The sequence below is a fragment of the Myxine glutinosa genome, chromosome 2 (genome assembly GCF_964187855.1).
Source record: "Myxine glutinosa chromosome 2, kmMyxGlut1.1, whole genome shotgun sequence".
Classification (NCBI taxonomy): domain Eukaryota; kingdom Metazoa; phylum Chordata; class Myxini; order Myxiniformes; family Myxinidae; genus Myxine; species Myxine glutinosa.
Window position 1 is genome coordinate 80,430,813 of NC_136262.1, and position 23,243 is coordinate 80,454,055.

A 23,243-nucleotide genomic window follows, 5' to 3' on the forward strand; every position below is an offset into this window, starting at 1 on the left:
GGACATCGGGAATGTGTGGCAGGGAGAGGGCTTGAGGGGAGGCGGCGTGGGAAGGGGGGGGGGGGGGGGGGAGAAGTACAAACACAAGGACACCAAGGACTTCCAGGAAAGAAGTTGGTATTTCAAAAAAGTGGATTTGGGGTGAAATTAGCGGGGGTAGAAAAGATCAAGGTTTTGGATGGGGGAAGATAAGAGATGGTGGTGAACAGCTGTTTTATAGACCTGGAGGGAGGAGTGGGATTGAAGAGAGTGAGGGAGTTTGTTCCAGAGGTGGGAGAAAAGAGGAATGAAGGAGTGAAGGTGAGCAGAGAGTCTTGATTTTGGTAGTTTAACCATAAGAGGGTTGCAGGCCTGCAGGAATATTTGGGGGACAGAGCCCAGAGAGAGAGCTGGAGGAACAAGGCCGGAGAGGAGTCGGTAGAAAACAGAAAGACCACCAACCTGCCTGCGGTGAGTAAGTGAAAGGCCCTCGGAGGTAGCTTCATCACGGGAGATTCCAATGATTCTGAACGCTTTGGTTTCAACAGCGTGAAGACGAGCTAGGTGTGAGGCAGGAGCACCAGCCCAGAGGGGAGAGCAGTATTCCATTGAGCTGCAGATGAAAGCCTTGTATGTGGTGAGGAGCTCAGGTGTGCCAAGGAAGGGATTCGCATGACGGAGGATGCCCAGTCGGCGATTGGCTTTGGAGGCCAGATTTGAAATGTGGTTTTCCCAGGAAAGATCATGGCAGATAGTGAGACCCAAAAGCTTGAGTGACAGAACTTCTTGGAGAGGATTATTCAGAAAGTGGATGGGAGGGTTTTCCAGTCGGTCTTTTGGGAGAGACATCGTAAGAGTGTGGGATTTGTCAGGATTGAAAGACATGTTCCACTTGTTTGCCCAGTCTGTGATTTTGTCCAGATCTGCAGAGAGTGAGGAGGCTGCAGACTGCCGATCTGAGGGATGAGGAATGGAGCGGCAGAGAGTGGGGTCATCAGCAAAGAGACAGAGAGAGGATTTTCAAGAGAGTCGGAGAGATCATTGATGAAGACCAGAAAAAGCACAGGGCCCAGAACACTGCCTTGGGGAACTCCAGCCTGAACAGGAAGAGGAGATGAGAGAAACCCATTCAGGGCCACACGTTGACTACGACTAGAGAGGAAGTCCGCCAGCCATGCGTGGAGATTTCTATGGATACCAAAGGAGGAGAGTTTGGTGAGCAGAGAGGGGTGCCAAACCGTATCGAAGGCACGTGATATGTCGAGGGAGACAGCTCTAATTTCCTGTTTGGCATTGAGGACCTCCATCCATTGTTGAGACAGCAGAAGCAGCATGTCCAGAGTAGAGTGACCTGGTCTGAAACCAAATTGATGATCAGAGATCAAGCCATTGGAGAAGAGGAAAGATTTCATATCCGAAGCAATGAGGGATTCCATGACTTTGCTGATAATTGGGAGAAGGCTGGTTGGTCTGCAGTTGCTAGGATCTGTTTTTGCACCTTTTTTGTGTAAAGCTGTGATGTTGGCTGATTTCCAAGCAGATGGCAGATGACCTTGAGCAAAAGAGAGGGTGAAGAGAACAGAGAGAGGGAGTGAAAGAGCGGAAGAACAGGATTTTAGGACCCGTGGGCTGATGCCGTCAGGTCCAGTTGCAGAATCAGAGTCGAGGGTTGACAAACTTTTCCACCTCGTCAGGAGGAAAGGACACAGAGTCCAGGAGCAGCTGGGTACGACTGGGTACGGTGGGTACAGAGGGTACAGAGAGGGATGGGTTTGGGACACAAGATTTAGAGGCAAACACAAGTTGAGACATTCAGCTTTTTCACGTGCGAAGTCAGCTGTGTAGCCGTTTGAGGTAAGGGAGGGGATGGGGATGGGGGTGGGGGGGGGGGGGAACAAACACCAGAAACAGATTCGACCAAACGCCACAAGGATTTGGAAGAGGGAGACAAGTAAGAGAGTTCAATCTTGAGAACAGAGAGATATTGTTTCCTGACTCTCCTGAGGGTGGACACACACTTGTTTCGGGCTTTGTGAAAGGAAATGAGATTTCCTTCCGTTGGATTTGCTTTCCAGGAGACGAAGGCAAGTTGTTTCTGGGCAACAGCCTCACCACAAGATTCCGTGTACCATGGACGGGAGGAAGGGTATGACAACTGAAGACGAGATGGGATAAATCTGTGCATGAGAGAGAGCAATTTACTTTGGAAGAATTCCCAGGATGAGTTGATGTCAGAGGTGGTAGAGATGGGAGACCAGTCCAGATGATTGATGGCTGCTTGAAGACCATGCCAGTTGGCCTGAGTGAAATGCCAGCCTCGTCGACGCTGAGGCGGCTCCCTGAGAATGGTCAGAGAGATGTCCACTTTAAAAAGCACATGATCAGATGAACCGATTGGAGCAGAAGAAGAGCAGCAGACATTTTCAGGGAAGTTAGTCATAACCAAGTCCAGAAGAGAAGATGCTTCGTTGACTGAGATCCAGGTCGGGAAATTGACAGATTGTGTCAGTCCCAGTGAGTCGCAGGAGTCCTTTGCTGAGGAGCCATGGCTGGTGAGAGAGGTACCCACACACAGCCAACTGGCATGGTGACAATTGAAATCACCACATATGAGGAAGAGAGAGTTGGTATGAGTTGATAGAAGTTGGTCCATATTATCAGACAGCGAGATGTAGATGGAGTCATCACTGTTTGGTGGACACTACAACACACATATGAACAAGAGGTGGGAGTGAAGGGGAAGCCATAGCCAGAGGTATTCCTGGGGGTGAGGTGGAGAGAGGGCAGTGCAGGGCGTGTGAGAAAGAGAGTTTTTGATAAAGATAGCAACCCCACCTCCAGGACGAGGCTCAGGTCTATCATACCGGAGGAGGGAGTAACCCGGGAGAGATACGAAGGAATCAGAGACATCATGAAGGAGGAAAGTTTCTGTTAAGCAGATCACGTCTGGTTTGTCAGAAGCAACCTGTTTGGAGAGATCAGTTAAGTTTGAACGAAGGCCCCGGATGTTTGAGGTCCATTCCATTAATGAAGAGGAAGGGGGAGCATCGGATGCAGAACAGGGGAGAGGAGGGGTAGGGTAAGCTGTGGAAGCGGAGGAAGAGGTCGGGAGAGCTGTTGAAGGTGTGTCAGAGATTTCAGAATAGCTCGGAGAAAGGGAAGGATGGGGCGGACAAAAGGTTTGATGGTGATTGGGTAAGGTACAATGAGGTGTTATTTGAGGAGGGGGAAGTGCCAGGCAGAAGGTTGGGGGAGATGGAGGTGAGAGTTGGAAGGGGGAAGAAGCGGGGAGGATGCTTTGAGGAGGAGGAGGAGGGGTGAGAGTGGGGAAATGGAGAAGAAATGAGGGTGGGGAGATTTGAAGGGGAGGGGTCAGGGGGGAGTTTGAGCGGAGTGGTTAGGGGGGAGTTCAGGAGGGAAGGTACAAGGGGAGGGATTTGAAAGGGATGGGAGATTTGGAGGGGAGGGGTGAGGGGGGTGTCTAGGAGGGGAGGGGTGAGGGGAGTCTTGGAGGGGAGGGGTATGGGGGGAGATTTGAAAGGGATGGGTGATGGGGAGGATTTGGAGGGGAGGGGCATGGGGGAAGATTTGAAAGGGATGGGTGATGGGGAAGATTTGGAGGGGAGGTGTGATGGGGAAGTTTTGGAGGGGAGGGGTGATGGGGAAGATTTGGAGGGGAGGGGTGAGATTGGATTTTGGAAAGTGTACGATTAATGGGAAACGAACATTTCTTGCAAAATGAGTTTCTTGTGACCTTCGAGTTAAAAATACGTTTGAGGATGCTGGAGGGGGGATGGAGTGCAGGTGAGTTGAGGGAATGCAGGAAAGAGGCACTGTAAGAGATGGAATTTTTTTTTGGGATGAACAGATTTGGTGAGCAAGTCGAAAGCAACCTTTTAACGAAGAAGAAGAAAAAGGTGTTATAATATACGACAGAATACAGTACTTCAGGGGAAAGTTTACACATTTTAAAGTTTAACAGTGAAAACTATGGGGAAATGGGGGAGAAACACGTGGTTGAAGAACGAACGAACGAATAAGATCAACGAATAAACGAATGAGAACAACGAATAAGAACAGAGAAGGAAATGTTTTTTTTTTTTTTTTTTTTTTTTTTTTTTGTGTGAGCTGAGATTTTAAGCAAGGAAGTAGGTAGGCTATGGGGTGAAAAGACTGGGAAAAACAGAGAACGAAAGTTATTGGAACACAATCGACGGACCGCTGAGAGAAAAACAAAGCTTCAAGGTAGGACACGGTACAAGGCCTCAAAAGACACGACACAAATTAACACGATTTTGTATACAGGTATGAAAGATTTACACCGAGAATTTTCCTAGGGACCCACTGTCGGTACACACACCATAAAATAAATACAGTTTTGGCGAAAATAAAAATGGGAACAATTACGTAACTTCGATAGCGTGGAGATACCGGTGTGTCTCCTGGTTTAGAATAGGTACACCGTATCCCTGCGTGTCGTAAGAGGGTTGGCGTCAGGAAGGGCATCCGGCCATAAAAACATTACCTCAAAAAGAGAACCATGACAATTACAACTACATATGAGCAGGGTACAGCCCGAAGTGGAGATCGGTTTCTGAGGTTTGGGACATGGAATGTAGGGACAATGACAGGGAGATCAGGAGAAGTAGTGGAAGTATTGATCAGAAGAAGAGTGGACATATGTTGTGTGCAGGAGACGAGATGGAAGGGAAGTGGTGTGAGAATGGTGAAGGGTAGGCAGGGACAGAAATACAAGTTTGTGTGGCAAGGGTGCCCGGAGGGCGTGAATGGTGTTGGTGTCCTGTTTTCTGAGGAGTTTGTAGACAGTGTGGTGAGTGTGACTGGAGTGAGTGAACGGTTGATGATGGTGAAAATGATGATTGGAAAGCACTTGGTGAACGTCATCTCGGGATATCCTCCGCAGGTTGGTTTGGAGCGATGAAGAGAAGGACAAGTTCTGGTGTGCGATAGAGAAGCTGATGGAAAATGTGAAAGATGAGGAAGTTGTTGTGGTAGGAGGAGACCTAAATGGACATGTGGGAAGGAGTATGGACGGTTTTGAGGGAGTTCATTGGGGTTAAGGATATGGTGTCAGAAAAGGAGAAGGTGAAAGGATTTTGGAGTTTGCTGATGGAGCTGATTTGTTGATTTGTAATACTCAGTTCCAGAAAGAGGATAATAAGCTTGTTACAATGTTACATACACGTCAGGTGGGTCGACGACAACCGTTGACTACCTGATGGTGCGTAGGCGAGATAGGGGGCACCTCCGGGACACAAAAGTGATCCCGGGGGAGGAGTCTGTTTCACAGCACCACTTGGTTGTCTGCGACATAAGGGTTAAAGGTGCGAGGAGAGCTCGGCGGGTGAAGTACCAACCGAGAATGAAGGTGTGGAGGTTGAAAGAGGTGACAGTAAGGGAGGCATTAAAAGAGAGGCTGAGTCGGGTCGAGGATGACGTGGTTGAGCATGAAAGTGGTTGGATGTCAATGAAAGATTGCCTGTTGGGAGCTGTTGGTGAGGTATGTGGATGGACAAAAGGACCACCGAGGCACTCGGAAACATGGTGGTGGGATGATGAATTTGGAAAGAGGATTGACGAGAAGAGGAAGAAGTTCAAGGAGTGGCAGAAGGCGAAGGGTATGGGAGCAGAAAAAGCAGAGCATGAAAGTTATAAGGCAGCCAAGAAGGCTGCAAAGAAAGAGGTAGCAAAGGCGCAGGAGGCATGTAGGGAAATTTTCGGAGAACGCTTGGATTCGGAAGAGGGTCAGAGAGCGGTATTCAGGATTGCAAAGCAGATAGCGAAAGAGAGATGTGATGTGATGGGGGTGAGTTGCTTGAAGGATGAAGTGGGACAAATCGTTGTGGACTCAGATGGAATTAAAGGAAGATGGAAAAGATATATGGAAATGCTGTTTAATACAGAGAATGAATGGGATGGCAACATAGAGAGTAACCCAGTTTTAGGACCGGCAGAGAAGATAACTGAGAAGGAAGCTGAGGAAGCGATAAAAGCAATGAAGAGTAAAAAGAGGGAGGATCGACGGGAGTTGTGGGAGATATGTTGAAGGCAGCAGGAAGTTGGAGTGTGAAGAGAATGACAGAGAGATCTGTAATCTGGTGGTGAAAGAAGGCCGCATTCCAGTGGATTGGGAACTGAATAGCCTCGTCCCTCTATACAAGGGGAAAGGTGACCCTCTGGAGTGTGGCTTGTACCGAGCGATAAAGTTATTGGAGCATGGAATGAAGGTATTGGAAAGGGTGTTGGAGAGAGGAGGATAAGGAAGAAGGTGAAGATCGACGAAATGCAGTTTGGATTTATGCCAGGAAGAGGAACGACAGACGTGCTCTTTATTGTGAGGCAGTTGCAGGAGAAGTACATGGAGAAGAGGAAGAAGTTGTTTCTTGGGTTTGTTGATCTGGAGAAAGCATTCGATAGGGTTCCACACGAAGTATTGACATGGGCATTGAGGAAGTTAGGAGTGGAGGAATGGTTGATCAGAGTAGTGATGGCAATGTACAAAAGAGCACGCACAGTAGTGAGGACGAAGGACGGGAACAGTGGTGAGTTTGAGGTGCAGGTGGGAGTGCATCAGGGGTCAGTACTAAGTCCACTACTATTTGTAGCTGTGATGGAGGTGCTGGCTCAGAATGTAAAGGAGGGTTTGCTGTGGGAGTTGTTGTTTGCAGATGATCTGGTGTTGATTGTGGAAAGTATGGATGGACTGAAGGAAAAGATGAACAAGTGGAAGGAATGTATGGAGACAAAAGGTCTGAAGGTGAATATCGGAAAGACGAAGGTGATGGCAAGTGGTAAAGCATGTGGTGAGGTGGAAAGAATGGGAAGTGGCTATGTGCTGTGTGCAGGAAGGGTGTCGGAGTGAACTCCATTCAATGTACAATGTGTGCTGAGTGGGTTCATCAAAAATGCAGTGGTCTGATAGGGTCATTAACCAGTGTGGCAGCTACATTCAAATGTAGGCGTGCACAGAGGGAGCTGCAGATGGAGGACATGTTGAGTTGGATCTTGGACGGCATGAAGCTGGAAGGTGTGAAAACATTTTGCTACCTCGGAGACATGCTGAATGGAGAAGGTGGATCAGACTCGGCAACGGTTGCTCGAGTGAGATGTGCATGGAAGAAGTTTCGAGAACTGAGTGGCGTGCTGATGAGGAGGGGAGTGTCGTTGAAGCTGAAGGGAAAGGTGTATGCTGCATGTGTGAGAAGTGTTATGATTTATGGGAGCGAGACATGGGTAATGAACGTAGAGCAGCAACGAAGGCTGGAAAGGGTGGAAATGCGAATGGTTCGGTGGATGTGCGGAGTATCGTTGAGAGAGGGGAAGACAAATGATGAATTGCAAAAGATGATGGGAATGAAGCCTGTGATTGATGCTGTGAAGAGGAACAGGTTGAGATGGTTTGGTCATGTGTTGAGGAAGGATGAAAGTGACTGGTTGAGAAGAGTGATGGAAATGAATGTAGAAGGAAGTAGAGGATGGGGAAGACCGAGAAAGTCTTGGCTAAAGATGGTGGAAGAAGAAATGCAGGCAAGGGGGTTAACAAGGAGAGATGCAGAAAATAGGGCAAAATGGAGAAGATTGTCATGGGGACCGCAAGGCTAACCCCCGCTCTCGCAGGGAAAATGGCCTTAAAATGCATGTTGTTGTTGTTGTTAGCGTGGAGAGTGTTTACAGCTGCGAAAAATCGTGCTTTCTATTTTGAGGCTTTTTCAGTTTTTTTTCATTGACAAAGTTTCTGTCACAAGTTGTTTCGGAATTGTTGCTCGTACATCGGATTGTCTGGCGCCAAGTCGTGCATGACCGGGATTTCTTCGTTGCTACGTGACGTGTTTGGTGGCCTTGCACTAAAACCAGGTGGCTGGCATCACGTTAAAACCTCCGGTGCAGACTGGCACGTTATTGGATTAATCGCAGCGAGACAGATTCCCGGGTGTGCCATAATTTGCACTATGACCGACCCAGCCAGGGAAATTCGGTCATATATATTTTTTTTTTTGCAAAGGAAGCCTTGAAAAGAGTTCTGCGTTTATGCAGAAATTCTGATAACGCTGTTGTTGGCTTGTGTCTTCAAATGGTAGAAATAACTGCTCTCCAGACTACATTTGAGAATAATTTGTCACCTTGTAGGAGGAAAGCACGGAAGACGAAGGTGCTGAAAGTGTCCTTCGTGGTCTGGCCTGGTTGCAATCGATGCTGGAAATGGAAAATATCAGCACACTTCCTGTTGACTCTGATAATGTTGCTGAACCTCAGTTTCCCTTACCTGACACCTTGCAGCAGCATTTTGCCTCCAGGTGAGTGTGCTGCTGCTACCTCCTGATTGCTGCACTTCTTCTTCCTTATGACCCAGCTTGCTATTTCCTTATGACCCTTATGACCCATATGACCCATATGACCCATGGCTGTGGGTTTGCATAAATTTTTTGCTGTGAGTGCGGTTATGCCAATGATGCGGTTCCCCCCTTTAGTTTAGAGCACTCCTTTGGAATTTGTTCAGGTTGCCAGCATTAGCTCTGCTACTCACCGTGAAGGACAACGTGGGATCTTCAATGCCCACCAGTTGATGCAAAGTCAAGTTTTATGTCCAAATGATGGACAGCACGTGTGTGTGTGTGTGTGTGTGTGTGTGTGTGTGTGTGTGTGTGTGTGTGTGTGTGTGTGTGTGTGTGTGTGTGTGTGTGTGTGTGTGTGTGTGTGTGTGTGTGTGTGCGTGCGTGCGTGCGCGCGCGCGCGCGCGTGCGCGTATCCAGGAAAATGTCGCCGTTAGACATGTTTGACGAGAAATGTGAGGCCAGTATGTTGTCCAAAGCTGAAATTATATTCAATCCTACGGAATGTCTGAAATAACTTGATCGAGTTGAAATTTTATGCCATTAGTGAAGGTCTTATGGTCGCGAACACCTGAGAAGCCTCACTCGTCTTTTTTGTTTTTTTTCATTAAAAAAAATAAAATATATATTTCATTATCTCTTTATCTTGCAGGTTCATCTGCCGCTGTAATTTCTTTTGCCCATGCGTGTGTATTAAATTTTCCCTTTTCAGGACCGTCTTTGTCCTGACCGAGGGATCCGATGAAAGATTCCCTGCTTTCCCTGCTTCAACACTTTTCTCTTCTAGCCACTGTGACGATTACGACCCTGATACCTGTATGGTGAGTAAGCGAGTATCGGCTGTTATCTTCATTCAACTTTCTCATTATTCCACTTCTTCGCTGTGTTCTATTCATGACCTTTTTTGTTTTATCAGCAGACCTGCAAGTGCAGGGTTTTTTTTTTTTTTTTTGGTTTTTTTTTTTGTATACAAGATCGAGGCTCGTGAAAGAGCGAACATTAATCACACAGAAAGACAAACAGACATACAAAACAAATAACATCGGGAGCGGTAGACAAGATGGGGAGAGAGGGGGAAGGACACAAACACAACATTTGAGAGCAGGGACCGAGAGACATGGAGACATCGAGAGAACTGTGGGAGGGAGAGGGCTTTGGGGGGAAGGCATGGGAAGGGGGGGGGGGGGGGGGGGGGAGAGGTATAAAACATATGGACACTGCCAAGACTTCCAGGAAAGAAGTTGGAATTTCAAACAAGGTGGATCTGGGGTGAATTAGTGGGGGTAGAAAAGATCAAGGTTTTGGATGGGGGAAGATAAGAGATGGTGGTGAACAGCTGTTTTGAAGACCTGGAGGGAGGAGTGTGATTGAAGTGAGTGTGGGAGTTTGTTCCAGAGGCGGGAGAAAAGAGGAATGAAAGAGTGAAGGTGAGCAGAGAGCCGAGATTTCGGCAGTTTAACCATCAGAGGGTGGCTGGCAGATCTTGTGCGACCTGTAGGAATATTTGGGGGACAGAGCACAGAGAGAGCTGGGGGAGCAAGGCCGGAGAGGAGTCGGTAGAAGACAGAAAGACCACCTACCTGCCTGCGGTGAGTGAGTGAAAGGCCCTCAGAGATAGCTTCATCGCGGGAGATTCCAATGATTCTGAAAGCTTTGGATTCAACAGCGTGAAGCCGAGCCAGGTGTGAGGCAGGAGCACCAGCCCATAGGGGAGAACAGTATTCCATTGAGCTGCGGATGAAAGCCTTGTATGTGGTGAGGAGCTCAGGTGTGCCTAGGAAGGACTTCGCACGACGGAGGATGCCCAGTCGGCGACTGGCTTTGGAGGCCAGCTTGGAAATGTGGTTTTCCCAAGAAAGATCATGGCAGATGGTGAGACCCAAAAGCTTGAGCGACAGAACTTCTTGGAGAGGATTGTTGAGAAAGTAGATGGGAGGGTTGTCCAGTCGATCTTTTCGGAGAGACATAGTAAGAGTGTGAGATTTGTCAGGATTGAAAGACATGTTCCACATGTTTGACCAGTCTGTGATTTTGTCCAGGTCTTCAGAGAGTGAGGAGGCTGCAGACTGCCGATCTGAGGGAAGAGGAATGGAGCGGGAGAGAGTGGAGTAAAGAGATACAGAGGATTTTCCAGAGAGTCGGAGAGATCATTGATAAAGACCAGAAAAAGCACAGGGCCCAGCACACTGCCTTGGGGAACTCCAGCCTGAACGGGAAGGGGAGATGAGAGAAATCCATTCAGGGCCACACGTTGACTACGACCAGAGAGGAAGTCCGCAAGCCATGCATGGAGATTTCCATGGATACCATAGGAGGAGAGTTTGGTGAGCAGAGCTGGGTGCCAGACCGTATCGAAGGCACGTGATATGTCAAGGGAGACAGCTCTGATTTCCTGTTTGGCATTGAGGACCTCCATCCATTGTTGAGACAGCAGAAGCAGCATGTCCAGAGTAGAGTGACCTGGTCTGAAACCAAATTGATGATCAGAGATCAAGCCATTGGAGAAGAGGAAAGATTTCATATCCGAAGCAATGATGGATTCCATGACTTTGCTGATAATTGGGAGCAGGCTGATTGGTCTGTAGTTGCAAGGATCTGTTTTTGCACCTTTTTTGTGTAAAGCGGTAATGTTTGCTGATTTCCAGGATGCTGGCAGATGACCTTGAGCAAAAGATAGGGTGAAAAGAACAGAGAGAGGGTGAGATAGAGCGGCAGAGCAGGATTTTAGGACCCGTGGGCTGATGCCATCTGGTCCAGTTGCAGAATCAGAGTCGAGGTTTGACAAAAACTCCTCCACCTTGTCAGGAGAGAAGGTCACAGAGTCCAGGAGCAGTTTGGTTCGACTGGGAAAGGTGGGAACAGAGAGAGATGGGTTTGGGACTAAGGATTTTGAGGCAAACACAGAGTTGAGGCATTCGGCTTTGTCACGTGCGATGTCAACTGTGTGGCCATTTGAGGTAAGGGAGGGGATGGAGGGGGAACAAACACCAGAAACGGATTTGACCAGACGCCACCAGGATTTGGAGGAAGGAGACAGGTTTGAGAGTTCATTCTTGAGTGAGGAGAGATAGTGCTTCCTGGCACTCCTGAGGGTAGACACACACTTGTTCCGAGCTTGGTGGAAGGAACTGAGATTTCCTTCAGTTGGATTAGCCTTCCAAGAGGCAAAGGCAAGTTGTTTCAGGGCAACTGCCTCACCACAAGATTCAGTGTACCATGGACGGGAGGAAGGGTAAGACAACTGAAGGCGAGATGGGATAAATCTGTGCATGAGAGAGATCAGTTTGCTTTGGAAGAATTCCCAGGAAGAATTGATGTCAGAGGCAGTGGAGATGGGAGACCAATCCAGACGATTGATGGCTGCTTGAAGACCATCCCAGTCGGCCTGAGTGAAATGCCAGACTCGTCGACGCTGAGGAGGCTCTCTGAGAATGGCCAGAGAGATGTCCACTTTGACAAGCACATGATCAGAAGAACCGATTGGAGCAGAAGAAGAGCAGCAGACATTAGCAGGGAAGTTAGTCATAACCAAGTCTAGAAGAGAAGATACTCCATTGGCTGAGATCCGGGTCGGGAAATTGACAGATTGTGTCAATCCCAGTGAGTCACAGAAGTCCTTTGCTGAGGTGCCATGACTGGTGAGAGAGGAACCCACACCCAACCAGGTGGCATGATGACAATTGAAGTCACCACATATGAGGAAGAGAGAGTTGGGATGAGTGGATAGAAGTTGGTCCATGTTGTCAGACAGTGAAATGTAGATGGAGTCATCACTGTTTGGGGGACGGTACAGAACACATATGAACAAAAGGTGGGAGCGGAGAGGAAGCCGTAGCCAGAGGTACTCCTGGGGGTGAGGAGGAGAGAGGGCAGTGCAAGGAGAGTGAGGAAGAGAGTTTTTGATAAAGATAGCCACCCCACCACCAGGCCGAGGCTCAGGTCTATCATACTGGAGGAGGGAGTAACCAGGAAGAGATATTAAGGAATCAGAGACATCTTGAAGGAGGAAAGTCTCTGTTAAGCAGATCAAGTCTGGATTGTCAGAAGCAACCTGTATGGAGAGATCAGTCAGGTTTGAGCGAAGGCCCCGGATGTTTGAGGTCCATACCGTTAATGAAGAGAGAGGGGGAGCATCGGGTACAGGACAGGGGAGGGGAGGAGTAGGGTAAGATGAAGGATGAGAGGGGGAGGTAGGGAGAGCAGTTGTTAGTGTGTCAGCGATTGCAGAAGAGTTCCAAGAAAGGGAAGGATGAGGAGGATGAAAGGTTTGAAGGTGAAGGGATGAGGCACAGTGAGGGGTTGTTTGAGGGGGGGCAGAGGAAAGAAGAAGGTTGGGGGGGGTGGAGGTATGAGATAGAAGGGAGACGAAGTGGGGAGGAGGCAGCTTTGAGGAGGAGGGGGGAGGAGGGAGAATTGGAGAGGAATGGTATGGGGGGAGATTTGAATGGGAGGGGTTGGGGGGGAGTTTTGAAGGGGAGGAGTGAGGGGGGAGTTTAGGAGGGGAAGGGCAAGGGGGGAGTTCAGGAGTGGAAGGGCAAGGGGGGAGTTCAGGAGTGGAGGGGTAGGGGGGGAGTTTAAGAGTGGCGGGGCAAGGGGGGAGTTTAGGAGTGTAGGTGCAAGGGGAGGGATTTGGATGGGAGGGGCAAGAGGGGAGTTTAGAAAGTGGATGATTAATGAAAGACGAACATTGAAAACAAATTGGGTTTGTTGTGATTTTCAAGTTAGCAATCCGGTTCAGAATGATGGAGGAGGGATGGAATGAATGTGAATTTAGACCATGTAGTGAGGGAGACGTATGAGATATTGAATTTCTTTTTTTTGAGGTGGAATGAGTTGGAGAGGAAATTGAGAAAAGCCTTTTAAATAGGAAGAAAAACAGCGTGTTGTAAAATACCACTGAGTAAAACACTGAAGGGGAAAGGTTATACATATTTAAATAATATTTAAACAGAACCGTGAACAATCTTATGTGCACAAAAATACCAACGGGGGGAGAGCCGAGAGGGACCACCACGAGTCACGTGAAGGGCAAACGGTGGATGGCAAGGAGTTAATGGGGGCGGGGCGAACAGCACACCTGGACAGAAAATACAGGATGAGTCAACAGTACACGTGGAGAAAGGAAAATAATTTTTTTTTTTGTTTTGTTTGGTTTTTGGGGGTGGGGGGGGGGGGAGGTGGGGATTTAGAACGTTAGACAGAGTATTATGTTCGGGGTAGAAGGGAAAAAAACTAAGAGCCAAGCAAAACACGATTAAGATAACAAACACCGACGGGGGTACAACTACAAGGCCGTACACGAGGAGCAGAACACGATTAAATAATTACAAGTTACAGGAAATTCAAACCAAAAGTAACTATAATCAAAACAATAACGCATGGACGATAAAATAACGAGTTGAAATTTGACAATCTATCTGGGGAAATGGGGGAGAAACACGTGGTCGAAGAACGAACGAACGAACGAATAAGAATGAATAAACGAATGAGAACAGAGAAGGAAATGTTTTTTTTTTGGATTTTTTTGAGTTGTGATTTACACAAGGAAGAGGGCTATGGGGTGAAAAGATTGGGAAAACAGAGAACGAAAGTTATTGGATCACAAAAACACGGACCGCTGAGAGAAAAACAAAGCCTCAAGGTTGTACAGTGTTCACTGTACAACTACAAGGCCTCAAAACACGACCCGAATTAACACGATTTTCAATACAGGTATGAAAGATTTGCACCGAAAATCTTCGTCGGGAGACAATATATACACCATAAAATAAATAGTTATAACGAAAATACAAATGGGAACAATTACTTAACTTCGATTTCGATGGATAGCATGGAGAGCTGAGAATAAACGAACCCTCGCCAGCAAGACCGGAAACGGAAGTGAGTGTGGGTGTTTCAAAAAAGTGGACTATTTGAGCAGCCTGATATTCTGTCGTTTCTAATGTCATACCCCTCTTTTATGGTGGTGTTGGTGGTATGCCATTTCTAACAAGTAGTCAGTAGGACCCTACGTCAACTATGGTGTTCACAGTGGAACAAAAAGTGAAAATCGTGACTTTGTGGTTTGAGACAAAATCTTATGTGCAGCTGTGCCAATGATACTGTCAGTATTACAATGTTCACACCCATAGTGGGCCTTCCAATGGGAGCAGGCAGTGGTTTGTGGATCACTTCCAAGTACATGGAAACGTGAGAAATCAAAATACAGGCAACAGTGGCAGCACACCAAGTATTACCAAGGACCAGGGGAACATTGATCTTGAGAGATTCTGCAAAAGTCCTAAGAAATCCTGAGAACTGGCGATCTCAGCCTCATCGATGGGGCTTATTCTCACTTCTGTACTCGAGCTCCACCACAAAATCATATCTGTAAGGCATAAACCAACTCTGAATGACATCGCAAGACGAGTAACAATGTGTGATTGGTTTCGTAACCGAATGGAAAGGTACCCAAATTGGATCAACTCATTGTGGTTCAGTGATGAAGCACACTCCCATTTGAATGGGGCTATCAACAATCACAAAAACATCTTCTGGGTTGATAAGCTTCCTGAGGAGGTGTCTGAGATCTCTCAAGGGCCCCAAGTCCACTTCCTTCTGTGCATTCCTTCCTTCCTTCCTTCCTTCTTCCTCCTTTTTTTTTTTTTCGAAGCTGTCCACCCCCTCCACGCCATCCAAGTTAAGTAAATGTTCCCATTTGTATTTTCGTCAAAACTGTATTTATTTTATGGTGTGTGTACCTACAGTGGGTCCCTAGGAAAATTATCGGTGTAAATCTTTTTTTTTATTATTATTTTTTTTTTGTATACTGAATCGAGGCTCGTGAAAGTATATTTTCAATATACTTGATTATATATATATTTCAATATACTCTCCCATCCTTCCCTTTCATACCTGTATTGAAAATCGTGTTAATTTGTGTCGTGTCTTTTGAGGCCTTGTACCGTGTCATACCTTGAGGCTTTGTTTTTCTCTCAGCGGTCCGTCAATTGTGCTCCAATTACTTTCGTTCTCTGTTTTTGTCCGTCTTTTCACCCCAGACGTCCTTGTTTATAATCTCAACTCAAAAAAAATAAATAAAAAATTTCCTCCTTCTGTTCTTATTCGTTGTTCTTATTCGTTCGTTCGTTCTTCGACCACGTGTTTCACACCCATTTCCCCAGATAGTTTTCACTGTCAAACTTTAAAATGTTAAAACTTTCCCCTGAAGTACTGTATTCTGTCGTATATTACAACACCTTTTTCTTCTTCTTCTTTAAAAGGTTGCTTTCGACTTGCTCACCAAATCTATTCATTCCAAAAAAATTTCCATCTCTTACAGTGCCTCTTTCATACATTCCCTAAACTCACCTGCACACCACCCCCCCCCCCTCCAGCGTCCTTAAACGTATTTTTGACTCGGAGGTCACAAGAAACTCATTTTGCAATAAATGTTAGTTTCCCATTAATCGTACACTTTCCAAAATCCAATCTCACCCCTCCCCTCCAAATCTTCCCCCATCACCCCTCCCCTCCAAAACTTCCCCATCACCCCTCCCCTCCTAATCTTCCCCATCACCCATCCCTTTCAAATCTCCCCCCTTGCCCCTTCCCTCCTAAACTCCCCCCACACCCCTCCCCTCCTAGACTCACCCCTCCCCTCCAAATCTCCCCCATCTCCCATCCCTTTCAAATTCCTGCCCTTGTCCCTTCCCTCCTAAACTCCCCCCTCACCCCTCCCCTTCAAATCTCCCCACCCTCATTTCTTCTCCATTTCCCCCCTCCCACCCCTCCTCCTCAAAGCGTCCTCCTCGCTTCTTCCCCCTTCCAACTCTCACCTCCATCTCCCCCAACCTTCTGCCTCGCTCTTCCCCCTCCTCAAATAACACATTGTTCCTCACCCAATCACCATCCAACCTTTTGTCCGCCCCATCCTTCCCTTTCTCCGAGCTATTCTGAAATCTCTGACACACCTTCAACAGCTCTCCCAACCTCTTCCTCCTCTTCCACATCTTACCCGACCCTCCCCTCCCTCTGTTCTGTATCCGATGCTCCCCCTTCCTCTTCATTAATGGAATGGACCTCAAACATCCTTGGCCTTCGTTCAAACTTAACTGATCTCTCCATACAGGTTGCTTCTGACAAACCAGATGTGATCTGCTTAACAGAAACCTTCCTCCTTCATGATGTCTCTGATTCCTTCGTATCTCTCCCGGGTTACTCCCTCCTCCGGTATGATAGACCTGAGCCTCGTCCTGGAGGTGGGGTTGCTATCTTTATCAAAAACTCTCTTTCTCACTCGTCCTGCACTGCCCTCTCTCCACCCCACCCCCAGGAATACCTCTGGCTAAGGCTTCACCTTCGCTCCCACCTCTTATTCATATGTGTGTTGTACCATCCACCAAACAGTGATGACTCCATCTACATCTCGCTGTCTGATAATATGGACCAACTTATATCTCCTCATCCCAACTCTCGCTTCCTCATATGTGGTGATTTCAATTGTCACCATGCCAGTTGGCTGGGTGTGGGTACCTCTCTCACCAGCCATGGCTCCTCAGCAAAGGACTTCTGCGACTCACTGGGACTGACACAATCTGTCAATTTCCCGACCCGGATCTCAGTCAACGGAGCATCTTCTCTTCTGGACTTGGTTATGACTAACTTCCCTGAAAATGTCTGCTACTCTTCTTCTGCTCCAATCGGCTCATCTGATCATGTGCTTGTTAAAGTGGACATCTCTCTGACCATTCGCAGGGAGCCTCCTCAGCGTCGTCGAGTCTGGCATTTCACTCAGGCCAACTGGCACGGTCTTCAAGCAGCCATCAATCATCTGGACTGGTCTCCCATCTCTACCGCCTCTGACATCAACTCATCCTGGGAATTATTCCAAAGTAAATTGCTCTCTCTCATGCACAGATTTATCCCATCTCGTCTTCAGTTGTCATACCCTTCCCTCCCGTCCATGGTACACGGAATCTTGTGGTGAGGCTGTTGCCCAGAAACAACTTGCCTTCGTCTCCTGGAAAGCAAATCCAACGGAAGGAAATCTCATTTCCATTCACAAAGCCCGAAACAAGTGTGTGTCCACCCTCAGGAGAGCCAGGAAACAATATCTCTCCTTTATCAAGACCTAGCGTGGTATGGGCTAGCGGCTAGGGTACCAGCTTAGGATCCTAGGATCCTAGGATCCTGGGTTCGAATCCCGGTCGATCGCTGAATTAATGCCAGGGGGTTGACTCAGCCTGTCCTCCTTCCGAGGTCGGCAAATTGAGTACCAGTTCACTGGTAATTCCCTGTTTGTCGTTAAAGGCGGCAAAAAGGGTTGGCGTCAAGGAAGGGCATCCGGCCGTAAAACATTGCTTCAAAAAGGGGACCAAAAAACAACAACAACCACGGTTCCCGAAAAAGGACCAACCCCCGCTTGTGGGGAAAAATGGCCTCTAAAGGTGGTTATATATCAAGACCGAACTCTCTTATCTGTCTCCCTCTTCCAAATCCTGGTGGTGTCTGGTCAAATCTGTTTCTGGTGTTTGGTCCCCCTCCATCTCCTCCCTTCCCTCAAACGGCTACACAGCACACGTAAAAAAGCTGAATGCCTCAACTCTGTGTTTGCCTCAATCTTGTGCCCAAACCCATCTCTCTGTACCCACTTTACCCAGTCGAACCCAGCTGCTCCTGGGCACTGTGTCCTTCTCTCCTGATAAGATGGAGAAGTTCATGTCAAACCTCGACTCTGATGCTGCAACTGGACCAGACGGCATCAGCCCATGGGTCCTAAAATCCTGCCCTGCTGCTCTATCTCACGCTCTCTCTGTTCTCTTCACCCTCTCTTTTGCTCAACGTCATCTGCCATCCGCTTGGAAATCAGCCAACGTTACCGCGTTACATAAGAAAGGTGCAATAACGGATCCTTGCAACTACAGACCAATCAGCCTGCTCCCATTTATCAGCAGTCATGGAATCCATCATTGCTTCTGATATCAAATACTTCCTCTTCTCCAATGGCTTGACCTCTGATCATCAATTTGAATTCAGACCAGGTCATTCTACTTTGGAAATGCTGCTTCTGCTGTCTCAACAATAGATGGAGGTCCTCAATGCCAAGCAGGAAATCAGAGCTGTCTCCCTTGACATATCACATGCCTTCGATACGGTCTGGCACCCCGCCCTGCTCATCAAACTCTCCTCTTATGGTATCCATGGAAACCTCCATGCATGGGTTGCGGACTTCCTCACCGGTCGCAGTCAACGTGTGGCCCTGAATGGAACGCTCTCTTCTCCCCTTCCTGTTCAGGCTGGAGTTCCTCAAGGCAGTGGTCCGGGCCATGTGTTTTTTCTGGTCTTCACCAATGATCTCTCCGATTCTCTGGAAAATCCTCTCTATCTTTTTTCTGATGACTCCACTCCCTGCCGCTCCACATCTCAACCCTCAGATCGGCAGGCAGCAGCCTCCTCACTCTGCAGACATGGACAAAATCACAGACTGGTCAAACAAGTGAAACATGTCATTGAATCCTTACAAATCTCACACTCTTACTATGTCTCTCCGAAGAGACCATCTGGACAACCCTCCCATCTACTTTCTCAACAATCCTCTCCAAGAAGTTCTGTCACTGAAGATTTTGCGGCTCACTATCTGCCATGATCTTTCCTGGGAAAACCACATTTCCAATCTGGCCCTCAAAACCAGTCACGGACTGGGCATCCTCCGTCGTGCGAAGTCCTTCCTTGGCACACCTTAGCTCCTCACCACGTACAAGGCTTTCATCCACAGCATGATGGAGCATTGCGCTCCCCTCTGGGCCGGTGCTCCTGCCTCACACCGAGCTTGGCTTCACGCTGTTTAAGCCAAAGCTTTCAGAATCAATGGAATCTCCTGCGATGAATCTGACTCTGAGGGCCTTTCAATCGCTCACCACAGGCAGGTAGGTGGTCTTTCTGTCTTCTACCGACTCCTCTCCGGCCTAGCTCCCCCAGCTCTGTCTATGCTCTGTCCCCCAAATATTCCTGCAGGAGCACAAGATCTGCCAGCAACCCTCTTCTGGTGAAACTGCCAAAATCAAGACTCTGCTCACCTTCACTCTTTCATTCCCTCTTTTCTCCGGCCTCTGGAACAAACTCCTTCACTCTCTTCAATCCCACTCCTCCCTCCAGGTCTTTAAAATAGCTGTTCACCACCATCTCTTGTCTTCCCCCATCCATAACCGTGATCTTTTCTACCCTCGTTAATTTATCCCAGATCCATTTTTTTGAAATAGACTTTTTGAATTCTCAGCAATTTGAATATACCATTCAAATTGGCAGGAGAAACATCGAATTGTTGAGAATTTGTTTTTATTTTTCAAGCACGAGGCATCGTGTTACGGGGTCCTCCCCTCTCCCCTGGTCTCGGTAAACCTCCGAGCCCCGAGAGAGTCCCCGGCAGAAAGATATGTTATCCTTGGTTGAAATTAATCAATAATGAAACCACACCAAGGGTGATGAACAAACAATAATACATTATAAATCATGCAAAAAGAGCCATACAACAATGGGGGCAATCAACCGTACAATCAAATCTTAAGATGGTAACCTTATCTATTCCTTTAGCCCAAACTCACAGCACTCCCCCAATGTCTCTGTACCCCTCCAAGGCGAAGTCGACTCGCTTCCAGCGATCGTTGGATCAATGTCCGATCACAATCAATTGAGCTGTGGACGATCGAAGCAACCCACAGGTCACGTGGTCCAACACCCCACACAATAGCGGCGGAATGGGAAACCTCCCAAAGGCGCGCTCTGACGTACACATTTGCGGTTCAATCAGCGAGTCTCCTTATAATCCTCAAAATCCACTTTCTTGCACAGCCGTCCCCGGCAACCCACCGGGGAATAATGCCCGGCCGACGTGACAAAAACCTGTTCACTGCATGTTGCGCGCATGGCGAAGATGGCAGACGGCTTTCACTCGAACCGGGGCTTTGAGGCAAGGATACTCCGGAACCCCAATGAGGATACCCAACTACACAGGCTCCACAGCACTCCGGCGATATCTACTATCGCACGAACTTCCTTTCAAGGACGCAAGGTTCACTCGCACTGTACGCTCGACCGCTCAGTCCGGAGCTTCAACAACAAACGTCTGTTCACGATCTCCTCCCGCCTCTTCTCTTTCGCTCCCCTTCTCTTCCGGGTCACGATCCGGATTTCTGGCCACATTTTACCAGGAGCGCTTTTAAACCTTTTAACCACAATAACCCTGACTGAGGACCAACAACAATAATAATACCAACAATAATTAGGGCCGAATCCGTAACACTTCCCCCCCTCAATAAAGAAAGTTTGAACACAGCAAAAACTTTCTTTGTAGGCAAATTCTTGAAACCAACACAAGTAATCAATGTTTCCCCAAAATAGTACATGGTGTTGTGTCATTGTAGTGCAAAATTTGCTACACAAGTGGAACCAATGTTTTTTGGAATCCTTATACCCTAGGCAACAAGACCTGAGTTGGTTCCATTTTTTTCAATGGCGTCTTTGGTGGCCATTTTGACTTTCAAAATTGTCGCCATTTTTTGCAATTTTGTATGTATCTTTTCACATAAAACACTTTGATTAACCATTTTTTCTGGCATTTATGTCATTCCTTGTATAGTACTTGTACAGCTACAGTCTCGTATTCTGATACATCTGGGGGAACTTGTTGATAGACAGCAAGAGCAGTCCCATGGAATGTGTTCCGTCCATCAGCTGTGTCTACCTTGGCATCTATGTTATCAGCTGAGCATCTGATTGGCAGATTTTTCAACAGTCCTGGAGGCATTAAAACGCCATTGAATTCATTCATATTCTCTTGGACTGTGGTGGCAATCTTTGAAGTGATCTCCTTTACACGTTGATATGAAACACCAACGCCACTCTGGTACAACATCTCTATGTCTCTGCGACTGCGGTGTTCATGATGGCTATGGAGTGAAAGTCCAACCCCTAATGGCGTTTCAGTTGTGAACCTGAAGGTTGAAGTTGAGGACTTTGGCTGATATTGCACCTGCCGATCAGATTTGAACCCCTGGATGATGTGCTGTCCAATAAGTGCACATGTTCCATTTATCTTTTCATTGCGTGATTGTGTTTTGGTGGTGGATGCTCCCTGGAAATTTGAAATTGCACATTTGAAATTGGCATGAGCAACGTCAACCAAAGGTTCAGGAGTTCTCTCTTGGCAGAATACACAAAGTTCGTAACTTGTGCATTGCTTCTTAGAAGGTGGCTCTTCAAACGATGACATTATGCGGCGGTGAAGCTGAAATCCAACTTGTCTATGAATACCTGTAAGATAAAAAAGAATAAAGCAAATGTTCATATTTCTTTCATTATTGTAATTATAGTTATCTATGTGTAATTTAAGACTGTAGAAATTAGAATACATACAAAATTGCAAAAAACGGTGGCCATTTTGAAATTCAAAATGGCCGCCGAAGACGCCATTGAAAAAAATGGAACCAACTCAGGTCTTGTTGCCAAGGGTATATAGATGCAAAAAAACTGGTTCCACGAGTGTAGCAAATTTTGCACTTCCATATAATAATTCTACATAACAACATGTACTAAAAAATAAAGCAACAAAACTTCGAACAACTTAGAGATTTCCAAAGTTAATTCACTCTGGACAAAGCATCAGCAACGACATTGTCCCTGCCCTTTACATGTTCAATTTCCAAGTTACCCCTGCAAAGCCAAACTCCCTCTCATCAACCTCTGATTTTTACTTTTAGTTTCTTTTGAATGAAGGTTAAGGGGTTGATCAAAAATCCAAAGTCAAGCCAATCGATCGCACTTTTTCTGGGAGGCCGAGCTGAGGGCCAGGTTCCATGGTGGTTGGGTGGTGAGGCCTGGACATATTCACTACCTGGACGCCTTTAGAAACGTGGCGTTCACGGTTAACTTGTGTAGGAATCTTGGCTCGGCTGCTCCGCAGCATTCAGTGCTTCAACTCTTTCTAACTTTCCTAACAATCACGGTTGGACCACTTGTCACAGTAGTCACCTGAATGGTGGTCTTCTCGGCCACTGCTCTGATAATCCTTCCTTCGGGAGCTGTCATAACTCTGGAAGCCTCCATAATAATATCGATTGCGGCCACCACCACTACTACTCCGTGGTCCTCCTCTGTAGCCCCCTCGACCCCTAGGAAATGCCTTCCCTACTGTGATGGTCCGACCCTCCAACTCCTTGCTATTCAGATCCTTTTCTGCCTCTCTGGCGTCCTTTGAGTTTTCAAACGTGACAAAGCCAAACCCTCTTGACTTTCGTGTCTCCCTGTCTTTTATCAGCAGCACTTCCAAAAGCGGTTGATAGTTGCTGAAGGCAGACTCCAAAACATCTTCCTTTGTTTTGAAGTTCAGTCCACCTACAAATAACTTGCTAAACTTGTCGCCATCCCTAACTGGTGTGGTGTTATTTTCCTTACTGGGCTTTTTAACAACCATCGGGTTACCATAAACTTGACCACCGGCCAAATCATTCCCGATAACAACCGATACTCCCTCTACAGGAAGCGTGGCTTGTAAACCGACGGTGACCGGTCATGACACCAAATCGGACTCCAAATGGATGACATGAAGTGGAGCACGAACACAGCCACCAATCCCCTGTAAACGAACACTATCCCCAGTTTCCGTCTCCTCGGACCATGGCAAGATGCCTTCAAGCATTAAAGATTGATGTGCCCCTGTGTCCCTCAATATCCTAACCGGTCTCCGGTTAGTCGAGGCTCCATCCAGTGACACAAACCCCTCGGAAGGAAATGGTTGGTAACCCTTTTGAGGGCGATTTCTCACAATGGCCATCGCATTTGGAGTCGTACTAGTCGAACTCCGCTCCTGATTTTCCTTTCCCAGAGCACAACAGTTGGACATCTCGTGTCCAGGTTTATGGCAAAAAGTGCAAGTAG

General features: G+C 47.3%; 1 protein-coding gene across 3 annotated transcripts in view; it reads left to right on the plus strand.

Annotated features, from left to right (window-relative positions):
- Positions 1–23,243, plus strand: part of VIRMA (vir like m6A methyltransferase associated) — a 285,574-nt gene that overhangs the window by 246,478 nt on the left and 15,853 nt on the right. For all 3 annotated transcript variants that reach the window (XM_078773440.1, XM_078773442.1, XM_078773441.1), the window contains 2 exons: positions 8,128–8,294; positions 9,043–9,151. In XM_078773440.1, the coding sequence (XP_078629566.1) occupies positions 8,128–8,294; positions 9,043–9,151 (276 nt within the window). The remainder of the gene's footprint in view (positions 1–8,127; positions 8,295–9,042; positions 9,152–23,243) is intronic.